Raw genomic sequence first — 22,677 nt, 5'->3', positions numbered from 1 at the left:
TCGAGAAACAAAAAAGTGAAATCCAGACATGAATAGTGTCAATGTTGCTTTTGTCTTTTTTTCTTACACTATTCATGCTAAATTTTACATTTTTATTTCTCAATGTGCGTTTCAAGTTTGGGCCTGAAATTTTTAAGAGTTGTAGTTATATTCCTTGTGAACATTCACATTTTTTCTGAATTTTTTTGAAACATTTAAAAATGGTTTTTTTGAGTTTAGAGCATCGGGAGTACCTCGAGGTTGGGAGTACCTGATACTTTCCCAGGGCACGGCGATCCCCCGCCTTTTTTTTTTTTTCTGTTTTTCTCTAGTTTTCCACCCGATCACTTGATCACCGCTGTTTCCGGCACGCTTTCTCCCAAATCAATGAAGCCAGCTCAAACCGGAGCTTTCAAAAAAAAAGTAAAAGGAGGAAGAACACTCCAACAGCGCGAGCAGCCTTGCGCCATTGCGCGGACTTCTATCCAATCAACCGACTAATTTATTCGTCCGCCATCATGCAGAGCTGGAGGTGTCATGCCGGGAGCACCACCTGCCGGAGAATATGGTAGAGAGCCCGGAGGAATCCCTTGTGTTGCTCTTCTTCAGGCAGCCTCAGCATGCTCGCCACCTTCTCGAACTTGTCCTGCCCAACCGAGGCGTCCCCCGGCGAGGCTCCCGGTCCGAGGTCCTTGTGGAGCTCCGGCGGCGACAGCGCCCACTGCATCGCCCAGATGGAGAGGGGCCGCATATAGTGCAGCCCGCGGTAGCCGCCCTCCGCCGTCCAGGCCTCCGGCGTCTGGAACGCGTACCCGAAGCCGTCTTTGGACCAGCTGGCGTCGTGGGCGCCCTTGGCCGTCCGGAACGCGGCCTCCAGCATGCCCTCGTGGATCATGGCGGCCGCGACGGCGTAGGTGGTGCCGGGCCATATCTCCTTGGACTGCGTCGACGACATGTCGATGGTGCCGTCCGGCCGCATCCCGTTCACCGCCCCCACCGTCCCACCCTTCACCCGCATGACGTTGTAGTCGAGCACCGTCCCCAGCGCGCTCCGGGCCTTCTCCTCCTCCACGACCGGCTCCAGGCCACACACGTGAGCGTACCACTGCCCGGCGAGCTGGTCGGCCTGGATGGACGAGCTCGTCTTGCCGCCACTGTTGTCGTAGTTGAAGTAGGTGCCGTTCCAGAGCTCTTCACCGTACACGCGCTTCGCCCTGAGGTACCGCGCACGGAAGCAGCACTCGGCGTCGCCGTCGCCGACGATGTGTGCCATGGCAGCGGCGGCCTGCAGCGCCGCGACCCAGATCCCGCCGGTGTAGGCGCTGACCCCGGACACGGACCACAGGTCGTACGTCTGGTCGGGGCGGCCCTCGTTCTCGATCATGCCGTCCCGGTCCCGGTCGAACTGGTCCATGTAGGCCATGGCCAGGTACACCGCCGGCCACGCCGCCCTGGCAAAGGCGACGTTGCCCGTGGCGACCACGCCCCGGTAGACCTGCAGCACGAACTTGGGGTTGAGGTCCTTCCACCGCGACGGGTCGTGGATCATGTACGCGTTCAGCTCGAACCACGGGTCGTTGAGCCCCACGTCGTGCGGCACCGAGCCGAGGACCTTGCGCGGCACGGTCTTGCCGTTGAGGGTGCGCATGGGGCGGGGGTCGTGGAGGAGGACGGCGCGGGCGAAGTCGCGCTGGAGGCTGAGCTCGAGCTCCGGGAAGAGGGAGAGCAGCGCGAAGGAGGCGTAGAAGTGGACGTCGTAGGTGTTCCACATGTGGTACTCCATCGCCTCCAGGTACAGGAACTGCCCCACGTTCTCCTCGCCGTCGCCGAGCAGCGTCGCGCCGAACGCCGCCGCCGAGTGCAGGTCCTCCGTCACGGACGTCATCTCGCTCAGGACGCCGTCCACCACCGGGGTGCCTTGCAGGTCTGCGCGGAACACGTCGAGGGAGAATGGCTCCGTCCCCGTCCCTGATGAGGCGACGCTCATCTTCGGAGGCCGTCCGTCTGTGACATTTGACAGAGATTTGTCCTCAGCTCCGTCGTACGAATACTGCACGGCAGATCATATACTTGCTGACAGTGATCGAGATACCTGTCCATATGGTGCCTCCAGCGACCAGATAGTAGAGTTCGTTGAACAATGCAACCGGATACCTGAAGACAAACACGACATCGATTATCTAGTACTCTCGGTAGCAAGTCCATATAAATCATTTCTCCCCTTGCGATTTTATACCCTGGAATGATCTGCAACTACATAAGTTCTGCAGACTGGGACGTAATTCTGGGTGTGTAGAGGATGCCAACTATAATGTCATGGGAAAAACTGTGAAGAGACACTTGAGCAAAGTGATACTCCCTCCGTTTCTTCTTTTTTACTTGCATATAAGATTTGTCTCAAGTCAAACTTCATAAAGTTTGACCAAATTTATATACAAAATTATCAACATCTACAATACTAGAGATATACAATATGAAATTTAATTCAATGATGCATCTAATGATATTGATTTCATATTGTGAATGTTAATATTTTTTCTATAATCTCAATCAAACCTTACTACGTTTGACTTACTTTTTTCCTTCCTTGAATCCTTTAGTTTTAGTCAGTTCATGAAAAAGTTTATACTACTAATTTCTTTTTATCCATAATGGATTTACGTGGACCAATACATGAGATTCTTATGCCATTTGGGGGATTTGTTCTTCTAGGGAAAAGACACGAAGGGAGTACGAGCTGATTACCACTCAGGCAGCCTTTTGTCTTGCAGAATAGGCCTCTGCCACTCTTCGATTTTGGACTCCCAATCCATGTGTTCTACACTCAAATAAGGAATAGCAAATGAGCATCAGAATTCTGACCACCTATGGCTAACAATCAATCACCAGAGCTTACCAAGAAGGGCATCATGAGCCAAGCTCTCTGCAGCTGCATCTCGATCCAAGCCACTGAATTTGGTGTATCTCCTGTTCCAGAAAGCCATGTCAGTTACAAGGAAAAACAGCTACAGTGGTAGTTTTGAATTTCAGTTTCAGAAATATTTCAGCACCCACCAAATTGCTGATTTTTCTTGTGTACAACATAAATGACCGAAATATTTCGACAAAAAAAGCAAATAGAAGTGTCTACTGAAATTATTGAAATTTAGTAAAATTCATCGAAATCTCATTGAAAGTGAAAACCAACTAGCCATGCAGAATTAGCAAAACACATCACCTGTGATACGTTTTCCCGTCTGGGAACTTCACCTCAGGGCACGACCACGACAGAGCAAACGACATCATGCGGGTCCCGCCTGCTGGCACGGTCGTCGCCGCCGCAACCGCCGCTCCGATGGATGATCCGGGCTTGGCCACCCTCGGCTCTTTGCCAGTGTGGGTTTCGCTGAAGGAACCATGCTGTTTGATCTCCTCCCACATGTCCTTGGCCGTGAAGTCGCCGGAGTCCGACGACCCCATAGTGAAGAAAGGGCAGTCTGTGACGCGGACGTCCTCTGTTTCCTGACACGCCATCGCGAACGTCACCGGCGGGTGCCCGTCCGCAGCCCTGCATTGGTGACATCCCAAGTTGGCTGTTACATTTGCAGTTCTGTATCATTTGAACTTTTGTGAAAATGAGATGTTTAACACACCTGTGACGGAGAAGAACACCGTGCACACCATCACGCTCCCTGTGTAAGAACAAAGAACAGAATGGCAAGAACCAATAAATAGTTAAGGTTGTTAGATAGATTTCTGCTGCATGGCATGAAACAGAAACTGTGCGGAAAAAATAATTTGACGTTCATTACATCATCTTGGAGTTGGTGTGATTTCCAGTCAGCTCTGATCTCCCACCAACTGAATTCTAGAGGATGAACAAATAGATATTAAGTCTTCACTGACAAGGTGTTTTTTATCTTCGTGGTAAAAGGGCAACGTATTGGCTTATTGCACTTACAGCCCATGTGAAGAGCAATGTTACATCTGCAGGTGTGCTCCCAGAATTTTGCACCTGCAAGACTCGGCAGCATAAGTATTTAAAAAACTGAGCAGCAAATAAGGAAAAATGGAGGCTCTACCGTAAAAGTGAAAACTGCAACAGGGAAGCTGCTCTCCTTATAGTTGTGAGGGATTATTGGTGATATCTGGCGGCAGGTGATCTTGATTTCAGGGTCAGGTTCACCTACGTTGCAATTAGTATAGTGTACAACAGAACATCTTCAGTTCATGGACATGTATCTATCAGGTAAAATATAAAAGTGCATACAAAACCTTATTGCTTTTAGGAATTTACCATCATAAACTGTCCAAGATCTTGGGAACAAGGCATGATAAGTACAGTTTTTCTCCTTAAGCTTCCAGTCCCAAGATCCAATAGCTGCCTTATCGACTCCCCTGCAAGTATGCACAATGAATGATATCTCTGGTCCATTTTAATGACCAGAAATAACCCTGTTGAGATCCACAGCTTACTTGAGAGCATCAGCAGTCGGTGCAGACAACACCGTGGAGTAGCTCTTTCCATTGGGACGCGAGCCGAATGCCTAGACAAGTGAATAGTGTCAATCATTAGAAGTTCTTTACAGTTAAGACTTAAGAGTGACACTAGGAATCGCCAATTGGGAAATGGAAGAGTTAAGTATAGTTACTGAAAATTGGTTTGCAAGGATAGGCTTTTCTTCATATAATGCTGGGAATATCTGAAAATGCTGAAAGTACCCTCTGTAGCTTCTCCCAATGCTTCCTGAACTGATAAATGAGGATGTGATTTGAGAACAGGCATGTACCATGTAAAGTTCAATCAGCTATAGAAAACATTTTTAAGTTAACCATGGCAAGCTTCAAGGTGACAGAAAAGCCTACATGTACCTGATTGACAGTGAACCTAGCTAATTTATAATCTGCAAAGGAAAGACTGAAACTTACCCAAGGCCACCAAGGGGTAGGCCACGGTAGCAGTTGTCCATCCATTTCCTGAATGGGTCATAGAGTATATCCTTCGCAAAAGTGAAGTTTGTTTCGTTAAGTTCCATGACAAAGCAGAGTGAATTTACGTAATTGCTTCAATAATAGAAGAGCGATGAAATATTTCTAAATGTTGAGCACTCACCCGGCCTTTTCCCCTTTGATCGGCATTTATCATCAGTCCCTTGAGAATCATGGGTATCTGAAGGACCACCAACAGGAATTTGGTTAGTATTAAGTTCACAGAGGAATAACATATGTAATACTCGTTGCTCAAAGCCAACAACAGTGTTGTTTCATCGGTCAGTTGCTTGCTGGCATGACTGAGCAAGCCATATGCGGCATGTATCATTGCCAAGTGTGACAGGTCTTGCAAAGTGAAGAGTAGGGGAGAATTCAACAGAGTATTCTTTTTGATAATTTTAAACCTTTTTAAATGAATGAACTAGTCATGTTCAAAACGCTCTACTGTTTTGATAATTTTAAACCTTTCATATTCTTCAAAATATGCTCAAAACAGAACCTGGGAGCTATAAAGTATGTTCAAATACGTACGATTGATATCATATCATTCATGGTCATGCTAAACAGTTCGATCTTCTTGCCTTCATCGTCAAATTTCCTCTGCCAGGTTCTTCTCGCTGGTTGTGCACAATTGATGTGCGAGCGCGCCTAAAGTTCAAAAAAAGGAACCCATTAGTGCCAGTTTAGTTTGCTGATGAAGGCAAAGACAGTACGGAGCGAAGCATTTCTAAAGAAAAGCCTTGATCGAAAAAGCTTGCCCTTACCTTTGTTTGCTCTAAACCTGCACTTCCCATCTTGGTTACAGTACAGACACCGTTTGGGTTGAAGCAGATCAGCTATTTGGATGTGTAGGCAACAGACATATGCATAGTTAGAACTTAGAATGAGAGAGCCACAAATAGTTCTTGGAAAAAGGAGCTTAATCACGATCCAGTTTAACAATCTCCACTTAAGATAGAAAAGAATAATGGAAATGAAGCGCTAGCCACCCAACACAAAATTCTATGTGTTGAACCCCATGTTTCCTGGAAAAATTCCATTTCCCTCGCTACTCCTTTTGGCTCCACCACCCGCATTGCTTCCCCTCTCTTTATTTCACCCTAAATAAGCTTTCTAGGGACATCACATCTTTGTTTAATGTGACATGTTTATTTGAACATCATTATGGAACAGAAGATGACCCCTGTATCCATCCCTTGTGCAGATCATCAATGCAAGTTTCATAGCCCTTTATTTCAGAAAAATGAAGAAAAATGTGGAAAAGCTCATGTGTTCCAGCATCCAACTTTCAAGCGCCTATGCGAGAAACTATAGAGAGGTAGAGGACTAACCAAGGGAGGAGAAGGCCAGTAGTAACTGGATCTGAATGCTTCCACTCTACCGCACCTGCATTGTTTGCTTGGCTCTTGCAGGAGATCCTCAGCTTGTCTTTATAGGGCTCAGTTACTCAAAGCAATGCGCAAGACGAGGTCTTATTGCCACACAAAACAACAATATATTTTTTTATCCTTGTGCGTCAGGATGGTTGAGCTGTCCTATTTGCTCCCTTTTGTTAATGATAAGAAATAACATGGGCTCGGATTAGTGATGAGGCCACTTAGCCATTGAGGTTGCCAATCAGAAGCCTCACCATCGATTGATATCTGTTGGGTAGCCTTTTATTGTCTTAGCCAAATGATTATAGAGGAGTTGGATTCTTGTATGGTAGCAATATGTAAAGCGAATGCTCAAAAGCCCGTATTTTGCCAAAAGAGGGAACAAATTAAGCTTTACAGGCTCCGATTAGGGAAGAATAGGATAGGTAACAGGGAAGGTACATGATGACTACTGAGTCATCAGGCACTACTACTCTCATATACTGCTCTTAAACGGCTAGCAGGACAAAGATGTTATGTTAGCTCTGTCGATGGGATAGTTGAAATAACTGCTTCGCCGGACCCCTTTTTTTTTGCGGCTAATGGTGAATTGAGCCTCTACAAGAGCATGCAGATCTGCTACATGAAATCTTCGAGATGTAAGTACAATGCAGAAAGCAACCTCCAGCTCTAAAATGTAATGTATTCATTCATGATGCCGACAACAAAAAACAATGAGATTAGGAAGACAAAACAAAACCGACCTCGGTAGGTGTGGACATTTGCATATACGCATGTTGCCCATGTGCCCATTGACATTGAGATTTGAAAATGATCCCTGAAGTACACAATGGAAAACTCATATGCATAATAAAGAATGAAACAGCCTGGGGACCTCAACTTGCTGAAGATTGCAGATCTACATCTACTTTGTTTAGTTCCATCTGCAGAGTTATTGCTAAATACAGTACTTGCAATGTCCTCCTCTTCCAAAAGTTCCATCTGAAGATTCTGTCTAGCACTCTTGCTGAGGGATGAGCTAATCTACTCCTCTTCCAAAAGGAGCTTGGAATGGGGGCAATGAAGCCCTAACTGGTGAAAATCCTTGGACATAATGGAGTACCACTCTGAATTGAATTGTTGTTCTTGGAAGTCGATACCCTTAACAAATAATCGAACCCGACGCCAGATCGAATGGGCTGGGGGGCGCTGTTGCCGCATCCCGCCCCCACGAGTCACCCACCGGACGGGACGCCATCGCCGAAGCATCTTCTGGGGAATCGGTTGGACTCAGTGGGGGAATGGAACCATACTCGCGTCGTTCAATCTTTTCTCGCTATTCAATGGGGGGAACTGAATTCGCATGGGGGGAATCGAAGCCAACGCAGGGCATCTGTGCTTGTTCGGTTCAGAACAGGATAGATAATTCAATGACATTGTTTTTTTTTTCGAGTGAAATATTGTACTCCCTCCGTTTCTAAATATAAGTTTCTTTTACATTTTAAATTGACTACAACATACGAATGTATCTAAACATATTTTGGAGTATAGATTCATCCATTTTGTTCCGTATGTAATCACTTGTTAAAATCTCTAAAAAGACTTATATTTGAGAACTGAGGGAGTATTACTCAACTAAAGCAGTTCATACAACCAATTATAGCTAGCTCCCTAGCGTCCCGGGCCAATCTAAGTCATGGTTCTGCCTTCTACACGAGCAAATTTGGCTATACTATCACTAACTTTATTTTGGCTACGATTAATATGAGTAATGTTAGATCGAGGCATATCGTCGATCATCCGAGGACCAAACAATCACACAAGCACGACATCGAGATTTGTTAACGAGGTTCACCGATATGGCTATATCCCCGGGGTCTGACTATGGGTGCTTCTCCCCATGACACTGCTACAATACCGCACCCGGTCGCCCTGGACACCAGCACAAGCCGTCAGCTTCCCCTGCGTTCCGGTGCTATTATGTTGGCATAGGTTACATCGTGCATCTACCCCCGCTATATATGAGAAGCCTAGGATACAAGTGTCCTACTAGGACACGACTCCATATCCTATCTAAACACAATACAACTACAAGTCCAACTATAACCTACCTTGTACACTATATTCGACACAACTCCAGCAAACTTCACCTTGGCGAATATACTCCACCACGCTGGATTTGTCCATGCGTCAAACCTCCATGTACATTGGACTTGAGCTTATCCCATGAGTATGGCTGCTACTCCAAAGACTTCATGTGACTCCACCTGCAACTTGTAGTCTCTTCTTTTCTTGACCACAGTCAACACTCGAGCAAAATTAAGTTCCTTGTTACTCTAGTTTGTGTCCCAACTTCCAGAATATCCGTCAACGCCATCACACACCGATCACTGGCCTGTGTGAAAGTGAACAACTCACATATTGGGTGTCACACATAAGAGTTACCTGAACTCAACATCACCACTCTTCCTTGACCGCCTGTCTGAAACTTGAAAGAATTTCACCATTGCTTGTTGTCATCCCGAGTCAAATTCGCAGTTGTCTCACCACATGTATGACCACCAGAGCCCTGTCCTGTCTCCATGTCCCATGCGTACCGCACGCCTCGCCGCTATTACTGCGTCGAGCCTCCGCTGTCCCGGTTGAGTCTCAAGGGCCGCGGACCCACACCACTCAACCCCCACTGCAGAGTACCATGCATCGGTCATGCCGACCGATGACGAGTTTCACGCTTCCATCAGACCCCGGGGCTCCAGTCCGAACTGCGTGTCCCTCGCTTTTCCCCCTTGCTGAATAGGATTCGATTCCCTGGATCCTTACATCGTAGCCCCTCAATCCAGCTCCATCTTCAACATGACTCCATGGTAGATGATCAGTCCACCCCGCTCCCAATCGACTTCAAGCTCTCATGTGCACCGTCTTGAATCAACCCCGCGCCATAGTTTTGTCGAAGCCACACAAGCCCTCAGGCGTGCGCCACGTGTTTCCACGCCTCAGTAGTCGGTCACCATCAGCATCACACCATCGTCTTCTGTACCAACCGACTTACGTCGATCCGTCAGACTGTCTAGTCCGACCCAGCCGAACTTGTTTGACTACATGACACGCTCGAGGCTCCAAAATCGTCTTATGTGAATTTCCGTCCATCACATGATAATTCCATCTCAGCTGACCTGACTTCCTGCAACACCTTCAAGCATCACAGATGCACCAAATTTTTTTCCATCCTTATCTGCCATAACCCAAGGTTTCGAATCCCGTTGAAATTCTCCACCTCAAATCTAGTATCTGTTGGCGCCATGATTCTTCGTATAGCTGACCGTGTGAAAAATATCCTTAGCTCAATTCCCGATGCTGGTTATTGCTTTGCCTGTGCCCATGCTCTACTAGTGTATTACCACGTGATTCTTCTTCATCAATTTGATCTGATTCTGCCTCTCTGTGTCACGTGAGGACTCGGTCCTCTTTTTGTCCAAACAAATCTCACGTGCCTTCCAATCAGCCAAAACACTAGCTTGGATCCAACGTGCCTCCACACATGTTCGTGGACGGACGCCCGGCTCAGCTCGTGGCCTGCTGCACGTCAAGCTCATGCGATTGGGCCTTGCTAGGCCGCTAGCCAGCACCTCGTCCAACGCCTTGGGCCACGCCCGCGCGCACTGGATTTCGCCGCCGCAGCACACGCCCCCGATCCAAGCTGCACGTTTCCTGCTGTACTCGCTCGCCCGATCGATCAACCGATCGACCGCCGCACGTCTTGGCTTACGCACACGCGCCTGCTGGTTCCCATCTCAATTGATCCGATAGACAGGTTCCTCTGCTACGCGTTGCACCGCCGCCTCTTCCAATCGCTACCGAGCAAAGAATCTTCGCCGCAAGCCGAACTTTTCTGCCGCCACACGCGACCAACTCGACCGATTCCACGAATTCTCTGGCTCCTTTCCTATCAACAATCCACAACCTCCAAACAACCTAGCTCATGATACCACTTGTTAGAATAAATTCGAGGCATATCATCGATCATCCAAGGACCAAGCAATCACACGAGCACGACACCGAGATTTGTTAACGAGATTCACCGATATGGTTACATCCCCGGGGCCTGACTACGGGCGCTCCTTCCCATGACACCGCTATAATACCGCACCCGGTCGCCCTGGACACCAGCACAAGCCGCCGGCTTCCCCTGCGTTCCGGTGCTATTATGTTGGCATAGGTTACATCGTGTGTCTACCCCCACTATATATGAGAGGCCTAGTATACAAGTGTCCTACTAGGACACGACTCCATATCCTATCTAAACACAATACAACTACAAGTCCAACTGTAACCTACCTTGTACACTATATTCGACACAACTCCAGCAAGTAATACAAAAATCACGAAGAGACATACGGTATCTAATCTCTATAATAAGCGACGAGCAGACCGATCTATCAACCTCCTTGGCCTGGATCAACTTGACAGTAACAACTGAATCCAGTTCTATCTCAACCTCCTTGGCATGGTTCATTTTTACTCGTGTGTGTGTTAGTGTTCAAGTTTGTTTGTGTTAACATATGAAGTCGAGTTAAGTTTAATTCAGAAGTTTTCTCTTTTTTATACACTTTATTTTCATATTCTTTCCAGGTTTTTATTATGTTCGATCGATATGGATGTCGGTCTAGTTATAGGATTTGTGATGCATCAGCAAGGTACGTAATCTTTTTTGCATTTCAACTTTTTGCAAGAATGACTTGAAATTCACTAATAAAAAGGACAATTCACATAATAGCCCCTTTTGAAAAGATAAAATTCTCATCGTACTATCGTAAGCACAATTTGCATCCTAATACAACAATATACCCTTTGGGAAACAGAAACATTATTTAGCCCATAGTTTTTTTTTAAAGGTAGAACAAAGTGGGAGTGCTAGAAACAAAACAACCTATATGAGACACCGAAAATGATATATGAGACAAGAAATTGTCCTAGCAAGAAAAGGTCCAACATCATTTCAGGTGTGGTGGAGATCTTCACCCACCTTTTTTTTTGAAAAGTCATCATGGCTAGCTTTATTAAAATTAAACAACGCTTACATCGTTCGCTAGAACTTCAGAAATAAAACCTGGAGGTGAGTTCAACCACAAGTTTGGTGGATCAACACTTACATTATGCGCTAGCACATGAGCCACCATATTTGTTTCGCGGTTACAATGCTCAATAACGACCTTTCCAAAATTACCTAACAGTAAACGACATTCTTCAAGAATTGGGTCTGCCACATCAAGTGCCCAGATTTTTGTTGGAGAGTCTCCACTAAGATCAGACTATCCGTTTGTACCAACAAGGAGTTGCTGCCAACTGTATTAGCCAATTTTATGCCTTCAACCAGAGCTGCAGTTTCAGCTAACAACACATCCGCGACATGTTCGATTTTTGCTGTAGATGCTGCAACCTAGTTGTGTGTTTCATCTCGAACAACATGTCACAGAATTCTCAACATTAATGTTTGTATAAAACATTTCTCATAAACTTGAAACATTTCATACTATTTCACTAAAAAAAATCTTTTGCATCTAAATAGATAGCACCCAGTACTAGATTTCTTCGTACATGTTTACTTTCACGTTACCACAATTATTGATGTCACCTCAGTTATTGATATCCGCCAGTCCAAAGTTGGGTGACCTCATCAAGTCATGCATGTATATTTTTTCCGGTGGAATCAATTCATGCATGTCAATCATAAGTTAAATACTTTCCATTAATGTGTGGTATGGACATATATGTGTTGGACTTGGAGCAAAAATATATTGTCCATGCTTCACATTTTCATTAACATATGACGTTGTGTTAAGTTTAATTCAAAAGTTTTGTCTTTTATATATATCATTTTGTCACATACTTCGTATATTTTATCTTGTTCAATCAATATGGATGTTCATCTAGTTATAGGAATTTTTGTGATGCCTGAGTGAGACTTGTAATATTTTTTGCATTTCGTTGAGTCGTATAATCATTTCAATTTTTTTTTGTAAGAATGGCTTGAAATCCAGAATAAAATGGCTGCATCCATCAATGGTTGCCCCCCTTTTCGAAAAATTAAAGTTGTCATCATAATATTGCAAGGACAATTCACATCATGCTAAGACAACATCATTTGTTTAGCCGGTAGTTTTCTTTTGAGAAAAAGGTACTCCCTCCGATCCATATTAATTAATTGTCGCTGATTTAGTACAGCCGAAATGACATACGAGGGCAAGAAATTAGCCTGCCCCAAAAAAAGTCCAACACTTCCGTCAGGCGTGGTGGAGATCTTCACCGACCTAGTTGTGTGTTTCATCTTGCACAAAACGTCGCAGAATTCTGAGCAATATATTTGTATAAGACATTTTTCATAAAATTGAACATTCCCTACTGGTTCACTAAAGATAAGGCCTTCTGTTGTATCTAAATAGCTTGACCCCATACTAGATTTCTTTGCACATGTGTATTTTCGCATCACCTCAATTATTGATTCTCGTCTGACTATAATTTGGTGACATCTACGAGTCATGCATGCACTCATAAGTTACATTTGTTGCATTAACTTATCCATAAAAACTATGCCACCTCATCAAGTCTTGCATGTTTTTTTAATTGGAATCCGTTCATGCATGTCAGCCACAAGTTAAAAGATTTTGGTTAATTTTTAAGTGGTTATGGACGTATATGTGTTGGACGCTTGTAGCAAAATTATATAGTCCATGCTTTGCATTTTTGTTGACATATGACGATGCATTAAGTTTAATTCAAACATTTTTCTCCTTTTATACATCATTTTGTCACATACTTCCTAGTTTTATCTGTTCATCAATATGGATGCTGGTCTAGTTATAGGATTTGTGGTACCTGAATGAGACTTATAATCTTTTTGCGTTCTTTTGAGCCCTATAATCTTTTCATATTTTCCATAAGAATGGCTTGAAATGCAATAATAAAATGGATGTGTTCATCAAGCAATGCCCTTTTGGAAATAAAAATAAAATTCTCATTGTAATATTGCAAGGACAATTCACATAGTAATATACCCTCGGGAAGCTAGTAGTTTCATTTAAAAAAGAGAGACAAAACAAAGTGGAAATGATAGAAACAAAGCAACCTATATGAGACACCGAAAAGGATGTATGAGGAAATAAGAAATTGACCAAGCAAGAAAAGGTCCAACACTCCAATCAGGCGTGGTGGAGATCTTCACCCCCCTAGTTGTGTGTTCAATCTAGTACAACACCTCACAAAATACTTAGCAATAATGTTTATATCAGTCATTTTTCATAAATTTGAAACCTTCATTACTCTTTCACTAAGAATAAGATCTTTTGTATCTAAGAAAATATATAGCTTTCAGTAAAACATACGCTTTCTTCAGTAGTACTCCCTCCATAGCATAATATATGACGTTTTAGCAGTTCAATTTGAGCTGCTAAAACGTCATATATTATGGTACATAGGGAGTATATGCACTTGTTCTAAAAATGGCATCGACATAGTAGATAGGATCAGGCGAATAGTAGATGTTCATAAGGCTATTCTTTAGCAAAAAAAATGAATCTATTTTGAAGCAGAGATACTTTAACCTGACCACAAATATATGTATATGTGTGTGTGTGTGTGTGTGTGTGTGTGTATACCTATACCTTATAATAAAGCAAGGTGCGTTTCATCGATTTTTTCATTCGTTCACCTTATTATTATTTTTGATCTTTTAAGATATTCAAGGTGGTACTAAATTTTTGTCTGAACAATTAATTCACGTGTCTTACGTGCCTGGGCTTCAACCCATCTGGCACGCATCTTCCGCGTCTGGGCCAGAAGCAGCTATGGCGGCCCATGCGCGGGGTTACATGGGCTCGAGCGGTCAACGCCGTACCAGATCGAGCATCGGGGGAAAAAAATGATCGAGTATCAGGCGGCGGTAGTGCACGGGTCCGGCGGGGCTTCCAGGGCGGCGAGGACGCGGGAGGCGAGCAGACGAAGTCAGACGACTGTGGGCGCATCATTTACCAACGGATCCAGGGCAGGGGTGGCTTCATCGCGTGGCTCCGGAGCAAAACGCGACGGAGGCGAAGCTTCTCTGCCATGGCGGCTCGGCTGGGTTCGTCGCTGGAAGGGGAGAGAGAGATGAGGGAGGAGAGAGACGGGAGAAGAAGAGAAGGGAGAAGAAGGAGGAAAGGAAGGGAGAATGCAGGGAAGAGGGCGGTGGCGGCGGCGAAACTTCTCAGCCATGGCGGCTCGGCTGGGTTCCTGCGTGGAAAGAAGGGAGAGAGAGATGGGAGAAGAAAAGGACAAGTGAGAGGAAGGAGGAAGGGAAGGGAGAAGGCATGGAAGAGGACGGCGGATCGACGTGTCGCCGGCAGTTGGGCTCGCCGGCCGGAGGCAAGAAGAAGAAGGCGGAGATGGGCTCTCCTCGCTCGGGCGCGCGTGCGTTACGAGCGGCGGCTGCTGGCTGCTATGGGCACGGGCTCCCTTTTTTTAGATGAACGGCGTTTTTTTATTTCTCTCAAGTGTTTCACCCTTTTAGGGAAAATCTTCTTTATTTCACGGGCATGGGCTGCCATGTCCTATAACACAGACACGTCATATCATAATATTCTTTCTATTTGGCTAGTGGGCCAGCTTTCGATACAATCATTTTTTTATTAATTAATAGTATCATCTATCCTTAAAAAGAATAGTACCAGCTCGTTAATTTACACGGGATCCCACCAATTTTATATATGTCTCCAAATTAAAAAAATCAACCAATATCTTCGTTTTTTTTAAAAAAGTGAGGGTGAGGTTAGCTATAATCTGGCAATGACCGAAATAATCAAAACAAATGGCGAGGTGTGGCCATAATCCGTGAGCTTAGTTAGTGGACGGCGTGAGGATGAGCTTAGAGGTCGTGCCAACAGAGCCAATGCTTAATTGAATGAACTAGACATTAAGACATATGCCCTGGGTCAGTATTGGATTGCTAAAATCTTAAACCACGTGTGATTTTTTTTTCCGTTGCAACGCACGGGCCTTTTGCTAGTCTGAAATAATGTAGATAGGGTCAAGAAATAACCACTAGTGCGGCTGGCCGGGAGATCTGAATCTCATCATGCATTGCACAATATATACACCCTTCTCCCACTCCACTTATGAGTAACTATACGATCAAAGAGTAGGGCAAGTCGTACTTACCCTCAAAGCAAACTTAGTACTACAACACTATTATTATTATTATTTTGAAAAGGAATTACTGATACACTTACATTTTCTAACAACTGCCAGCAGCGAAGTCATAGCTACTAAACCGGCACCAAGGACTTCAGGTTATTTCTTGTACACTTATTGACAGCGAAACAAAGAAGAAAAAGGGACCGCTTACCCAAAAAGAAAAGGCAAAACAAAAAGTTGACGGTGCAACCAAAACGGACCGCGCCCCCAACTCATTGCATTGGCACCGAAGCAGCCGAGTTTCTAATTAGTGGATGAGAACAGGAGCTCCTGAAGCAAGCCTGCAATACTCCATATGGTCAGTTATATATCCTCAAGTACAAGTACGGACTGCATAAATGCGAAAAGAGTGAAACCACCGTCTACAAATATAATTTATGCCACTTTACCTTTATTCGATATTGATCACTTTTTCATCTTCGGCGTCGAACAACACTACACTCGAAGAGGGTATCTTTTCCCCTCAAAAAAGAAAAGAAAAGAAGAGGGTATCTTCCCTGAAAACGGATCGCTCATCCTTACCCTCATGCTTCTGGACAAGTTAACCGGATCCCCTTTTGACGAGCGTGTTTCTTCACAAACTCTGCAACGGGTCGTATGCTTCAGGATCTATGCAAATCAATCAAATGTAGGGATAAATTAGCATGAATGTGTCGAGGCAGATGATTCCAAGGAGAACGGTATTACATACCTGTCCTGGTGACTGAGACGAAGAAGAGCGTTTAAGCTTGCCCGTGGCATCACTGGAATTCTCTATTTCTGAAGCTCTGATAGTGGATGCAGCACTAGTTCCAGGCTTTATTGCACCGAGAGGGGGCAGCTCTAGATACAATGGGTACCCAAGCCACGTGAAGTCGTGAACCGTGGCTTGTAGGAGGCTTGAACAAAGCCAAAGCTAGGGTGTCTCGGTCCACAGGCCATGAGACGCATGAGTAAGTTCGCTGGCTTCAGCTTGCCACTGATGGAGCCTGTTGTAATTTTCTCGTCCTTTCCAGTACACTTCTCCTGCTGGCTGCTTCTGCCTGCAATGTCCCACTCCTACGAGGGTACTCTCTCGCAGGTGGATGCTTGAAACAGGAATCATCAACAATTTCTGGGTTTCCTGGGGATCCTCTTGCCGCTTTATCATCTATGTGTGTGGCCGCATCATGCACTACCACGGGAGTGAGCTTGCCCCCGAAGAAGGCATGCTTGTCTGGGGGACGAGCAGCCTGAGGAACCTGGATGTGGCATTCACTTCTTTGATGGTTGGAAACAACAGTAGCATGAGGCGGTGGTGGTACTACTGCCTCTTTGATTCCCTGATCTGGAGGTGATACAATACAAGAAAACGATAAGAAGAAAAAAACTTGCTACTCAGCATCACTATAGTTAAGTTCAAATTTTGAATGAAGACGGAAATCTTGATGCACAGAGCAGACCATGTATCAGGCACAGGAGTCTAGAGATTGGGGGAATGGGGCAGAGAATGAGATATGCTTTCCTGATTCTCTTGGCTCTCAGCGCAAGCCCAAATGTCTTTCTTCGTCATTTTTGTGGCGTGCCTTCGTTCACCCCGCAGCAAACTGAATTAATTAGATAACAAAAAGATTAATGCAAATGGCACATGTTATTAGTCATATTTGCTCTACTGCTTGTATTACTGGCAAAGCTGTGGCTCGCAAACAGAGCAGACCCATATAAAATGTGTTTTGTCCAGAAATGGCACAAACAAACCTACTTATGCGCGATCAGTAAATGTTGTGAAATGATCAACCAGTAAGAAAAGGCAGCTCATAACATTGGCTAAGTGCAATTTCTTCTTAATAGAACTGAGCAGCAAGTAGAGCTAACAAACTAATCAACTATTAGTATTCCAAGGTTGTTAATATCAGTCATCAATTCTCAAAATGTGGCTACTATAAAGTAGGAGCACTAACCATTCATAATTGTGATTTCACTATGTTCTTTTCTTTCTCTTTGGTGCCAGTTCAGAAGTAATGGATGGGAAGGAGCATGATCCAGGTATAGATATTAGTGGAACAAAGTCTCGTCGTTTTCTGGAATAAATGAGCAACTCCTAGAGAAGTACTCCTACCAATGTTCAACGGTTTATAGTAATCAAAAGCAACTGGTCCGCACATATTTTAAGATCATCAATTTGACTAACCAAATATAAGTTATACGCCAAAAAAATACCATTATAATTTTTTTTCGAAAAATGAATTCAACACTTTACTTGCTGAACAATAATACATATTTGATTGGATAAATTGATGATCTAGGAATACACGCAGGCCTTCTATACCGTAACAGAGGTTATCTCATATTTATCCCAGGTCCTAACATACCTGCATAGATATTAGGTTTTAACCAAACTCGATATGATTGGCTTAGATGACAAGGCATCTTTACACATGTTGTTTTGCACAGAGCAGTTCAGAGTTTGGTGAGTTTGGTATGGCTCCTTCCAGATTTCCTAAAGAGGGCAGAACTATTGTTGGTCATCTCACTTTATGTAGCATGTTTGATCAACCTAATGCGCATCTGCCATAATATTACAGTAACATAATATTACCGTAACAATGTCGTTGAAGCTATTTATTTCATTCTGTTGTTACACCCTCCCCGACTGGAAGATCTCTACTGGAAGTTGCTGCTTAACTATAAAGGTTCCCTTAAATGTACATAACTTATCATACTTCAGATAAGCTCAATGTCCAAGTATATATTTGTTTCGTCAAGCAAGAAGTTAAAAATGGTATATTTATAATAAATTTCAGAGATGCCGTATTGCAAAAGCCTATCCATTTTAGCTAGGAATAAGCATTGCTTATCCAAAAACAAAGAAGCATAACATCTGGAATATATGCTATATTGCAGCACTCTTCTCTACCTTATCTACTCTATCAAGGAGATAGCGCATAAAGAAAAAAAATAAAAGCAAGATAAAGTAGTTATAATGTAAACTGTGTTGCTGATGCTGGGTTAACATAAGTGAAAAGTAAATGTACGTGAAAAATGAAGCCTTTATCAGCGAAGGTTCCATAGAACAGAATGTAAAGTACGTCAATATGGCACTATGTACAGTTTCAGTCAGACCACAAAAGAAACGTTCCTTGCTTATCAAAGAAATATTCGTCGCTTACCAGGACTGCAGGTCAAGCAGCACATACAGATTGTGTCTTACAGCTATATTTCAGTTTCCATGACCCTCAAGTAATCAAGGAAGACAGCATACTGTTATAACTAGTAAACAAATGCTCATAGGAGGATATGTTATCCATAGCATGCCATATGCAACAGAAGACTGGACTCAGGATTATACTTTTGTGCGTCACTTAAAGAATAGATGCCCAGAACAACTATGTAGATGATAAAGCTATACATCATTGACTACTCATAAGTATCATATGTTGAAATGTATTGGAGAAACAAAAGGTCATGAATTCAACTAAATAGCCAAAAGGATATGTGAATTAGTACAATAATTCCTTACAGGAAATGAGCAGTGATTAGTGCTAAGGAACTAATTGATCGGAACAGGTATTTTCGCAGCACGGAGCTATACATTGCTGGAATGCTGGTTACGAAAATTTCTCACAAAGTGGTACTGACTGGATACTCTATACGCTAAACCTGACAACAAAATTCAGACACGGTCTATACACGACTCACTTGGAAAAAGCATGCCGTGTTCTCCAACATCTTATCTTGGAGAAGAAATCAGCGGAGCACCTCGACCTTCTTCTTGCCCTTGAGGAAGACCTCCCTGTCAACCAGCTCACGCATGTACCCATCAAACTTCACAGGAACTCCACCATTGAGCCTCTTCATCTCCAAGAACCACTTGCTGTCTTTTCTCCAGAGCCTCTGAAACTCATCCAGGTAACGCAAGTTGTTGTACTTTGCCTTAAGCACCTCCATGGAGACCGTGTTGATCCCCTCTCCGGCAATGTACACTTGCCTTCCTACATCAACACCATCCTCGATTCGCTGGATGAGGTCCTCAACACTGCCACCAACATGGACGGAATCGAAGTCTTGTTGCATACTTAAGATGATATCATCGACAATGCTCATCAAACTTGGTGCCAGACGTATGGCATGGCGTGGCGGAGGGAGCACACGCTCCGCCTCACCCTCACATACATGGTACCAGTAATTCCCTGGCTCGACGTCCCCAAATTTCCTGACAATCAGGGTGTCCTTAGCCTTGGAGAACTTGGTGGCGGCAACCCTGGTGTCCTCAATGAGCCGGAGCCCGAGCTGGCCCTGCGCTCCCCACCTGTCCCAATCTTCCCAGAACTGTCTTTCCTCGATGATGTTCACCACGGACGACCGGAGGTGGTCGATGTCGAAGTAGAAGGCGAGGCGCTTGCCCTCCTCAGGCATGCCGGCGGCTGTGTAGGAGGCCGCCAGGCAGAGGCTGAGGTCGAGGACGAGGGTGCGGTTGAGGTAGCGCGCCTCGGCGAGGGCGCAGAGGAGGCTGCGCATGTAGTGTGGCATGAGCTTGCAGCGGTCGCCTCCGCCGTGGTAGGAGAGGTAGGTGGCGGCGGCGAACTGGGAGCGGGAGAGCGGCGGCGGGGGCGGGGCGGCGGTGGCGTTGGAGGCGCCGGGCCGAGGCTTGCGGGCGTTGGGGCCGGAGTGGTAATCGCCGATGGAGGTGACGGAGTAGGCGCAGGTGTGTGGGTCCCTCGCGATGGCGAAGCGGCGGTAGTCCTTGGTGGTGGCGGTGGGGGAGGCGGAGGCGGAGGCGTTGGTGCGGGCGCGCCATGCCATGTCGCAGGAAGCGGAGGGCGGGTCGCCGGGGACGGGGCGGCCGAAGCGGGCGAAATGGACGGCAGGGAAGGCGTCGATGGCGCTGCGCATCATGAGGTGGAAGAGGCGTGGGTCGGCGCAGTCCAGCGGGGAGGAGAGGTCGCAGGATGAGGCGTCCTCCTGCTCCTGGTCTTCATGGTCCTGGTGCTGCAGGTGGTGGTGGGGCGTGGAGGCGAGGGGGGCAGGGGTGTAGATGGAGATGGAGGGGGAGAGCGGGAGGCGGAGCAGGGTGAGGAGGAGGAAGGCGATGAGGATGATGGCGGCGGCGGCGTGCGCAGAGGAGGAGAGGAAGGCGCCGCGCCCCAGGAGTGGCCGGCTCGGATCCATGGTTGACGGCGGCGAGATTTGGCTCGGTTCAGAGTTCGGTCTGGCATACACCCCCAGCGCGAACCCACCAGGCACGACCAGGCCAAGTAATGGGCCTCCCCACCACCCCCACGTCACCTTAATGGCAAAAAACGGACATATAAAAAAGCCCAATTTTCAGCTGACTACTATCAAGTCTTGATGCTGGAATCTGAACCTCATTATGAATAGCACATTTATTGTTGTCATAATGTATATTGAAACTGTCATCAAGATGTTTTTTTTTGAAAAAATGGATCCATACTACTCCCTATGTCTCATAATATAGGATGTTTTATGGGACGGAGGGAGTAGTTATGAAAATTAAAAAATGCCAAAATTTAAGAACACATAGAAGGAACCTTGGCCAAAAAGCGTTTCAACATAAAATATGCCCATGTTTTATATAAAACAAAATTGCCATGGTCCAAAGCATTTAGTTTGCCACATGGCTACGTTAATAAAGTTTGCCATGTTCCAAATATATAATTTTTTCCATGATTTGGAGTATGATTTTTTTCATTGGATAAAAAGTAAAATCGCCATGTTCAAAAATAAAAAAATTCCATGCCCTTAAGTATGAATTTTGGATGGTCCAAAATGTAAACTTTGTAATTGCTTAATAAATTAAATTTGTTATTCTTTAACCTACAACTTTGCATAGTCCAAAGAATAACTATGGCAAGCTTCAAAAAATGAATCTGGCATGGTGCAAACAATAAAGCAAAAATTGCCATGGTACTGCTTGCATGGCAATTTTCCTGCTATGGCAAAAAATTATAGTCGGAAAATTGCCATGGCAAAAAATTACCATGTAAAAAGTAGAATGAACAGCACAAAAACAACAAAAAATCACAAAAAACTGCTATGGTAGATAGATATTAAAATTAGCCATGGTATTTGAAGTAAAATTGCCTTGCTTTGTATAAAAGAAATTTTCCATGTATGTGAAATAGCACAAATTATGACCAAAAATTACAAATAGTATATGTATAAGCAAGATTACCAAATGGTACATAAAAAAATTAGTACATTTGTCGTGTATGTTAAAGTAAAAATTGCGATGGCAAAAACGAAGGTTTATTTGACATGGCAAATAAAGTTAAATTTTCCATGACAATGAAGGTAAAGTTTCCATGGAAAATAAAAAGTAAAAGTTGCCATGTATGTTTAAGTAAATTTGCCTTGGCAGTAAAGGTAAATTTATCATGTCGATGAATTTGCCATGGTAAAGAAAAGTAGAATTGCCATCGCAAAAATTTAAAAAGAAACGTTGCCATGTATGTTAAAGTAAACTTGACATGGCAGTAAAGGTAAGTTTGCCATGAAAAAAAAGAAGTAAACTTTTCGATGGCAAATAAAAACGAAATTTGCCATGGCAATAAAACTAAAGTTGCCATGCTGTGAAAGTAAAAATTGCCATGGCCAAATTAAAACAGAAAATTTTGCCATGTATGTTAAAGTAGATTTTCCCATGACAATAAAGGTAAATTTGCCATGGGCAAAAATAAAAAGAAAAAATTGTGATGGAAAACTAAAAGTGAAATTTTCTATGGCAATAAAAAAATTACCATGCAACAGAAGTAAAATTGCCATGGCAAATTTACCATGTATGTTAAAGTAAATTTCCCATGGCAATAAAGGTGAAATTGCCATGGCAGTAAAAGGTAAATTTACTATGGGAAAAATAAGAAGTAAAATTTTGCGATGGCAAATCAAAATTTGCCATGGCAATAAAACTAAATTTGCCATGCTACGAAAGTAAAAATTTCCATGGCCAGATTAAAACGGAAATTTTTGCCATGTATGTTAAAGTAGATTTTCCCATGGTAATAAAGGTAAATTTGCAATGACAGTAAAGGTAAATTTGCCATGGGAAAAATAAAAAGAAATTTTTTTGATGACAAATTAAAAGTGAAATTTTCTATGGCAATAAAAAAATTACCATGCAACAGAAGTAAAATTTCCATGGCAAATTTACCATGTACGTTAAAGTAAATTT

At 44.2% G+C, this 22,677-nt stretch overlaps 2 protein-coding genes across 2 annotated transcripts; both read right to left on the bottom strand.

Annotated features, from left to right (window-relative positions):
* Positions 1 to 242: 242 nt before the first annotated feature.
* On the bottom strand, positions 243 to 7,754 carry LOC109745953 (uncharacterized). Its single transcript, XM_045230560.2, has 17 exons — positions 6,282 to 7,754; positions 5,715 to 5,786; positions 5,482 to 5,598; positions 5,072 to 5,128; positions 4,888 to 4,958; positions 4,611 to 4,710; positions 4,435 to 4,505; positions 4,256 to 4,356; positions 4,041 to 4,144; positions 3,920 to 3,973; positions 3,771 to 3,826; positions 3,612 to 3,650; positions 3,197 to 3,526; positions 2,876 to 2,946; positions 2,725 to 2,797; positions 2,072 to 2,133; positions 243 to 1,983 (listed from the first exon to the last, which is right to left on the bottom strand). Exons 2-17 carry the CDS (start codon positions 5,742 to 5,744, stop codon positions 515 to 517), a joined length of 2,805 nt encoding a protein of 934 aa, XP_045086495.1. The 5' UTR covers positions 5,745 to 5,786; positions 6,282 to 7,754; the 3' UTR covers positions 243 to 514.
* Positions 7,755 to 18,935: 11,181 nt separating this feature from the next.
* LOC109745955 (uncharacterized) lies at positions 18,936 to 20,764 on the bottom strand. Its single transcript, XM_020305069.4, has one exon. It carries the CDS (start codon positions 20,655 to 20,657, stop codon positions 19,236 to 19,238), a length of 1,422 nt encoding a protein of 473 aa, XP_020160658.1. The 5' UTR covers positions 20,658 to 20,764; the 3' UTR covers positions 18,936 to 19,235.
* Between the last annotated feature and the right edge of the window lie 1,913 nt (positions 20,765 to 22,677).

Source organism: Aegilops tauschii, chromosome 7 (assembly GCF_002575655.3).
Source record: "Aegilops tauschii subsp. strangulata cultivar AL8/78 chromosome 7, Aet v6.0, whole genome shotgun sequence".
Lineage (NCBI taxonomy): Eukaryota > Viridiplantae > Streptophyta > Magnoliopsida > Poales > Poaceae > Aegilops > Aegilops tauschii.
Note: the sequence above shows the minus strand (reverse complement) of the source record. Positions and strands in the feature narration are given on the sequence as shown.

Excerpts from the sequence above, each read along its gene's own strand:
- LOC109745953 (XM_045230560.2), bottom strand. The coding sequence starts at position 5,744 with ATGGGAAGTGCAGGTTTAGAGCAAACAAAG. Across the intron at positions 4,357-4,434 it reads CCGACTGCTGATGCTCTCAA|GGGAGTCGATAAGGCAGCTA; the intron begins GTAAGCTGTGGA and ends GCATACTTGCAG. Across the intron at positions 4,145-4,255 it reads ATCTTGGACAGTTTATGATG|GTGAACCTGACCCTGAAATC; the intron begins GTAAATTCCTAA and ends ATTGCAACGTAG.
- LOC109745955 (XM_020305069.4), bottom strand. The coding sequence starts at position 20,657 with ATGGATCCGAGCCGGCCACTCCTGGGGCGCGGCGCCTTCCTCTCCTCC.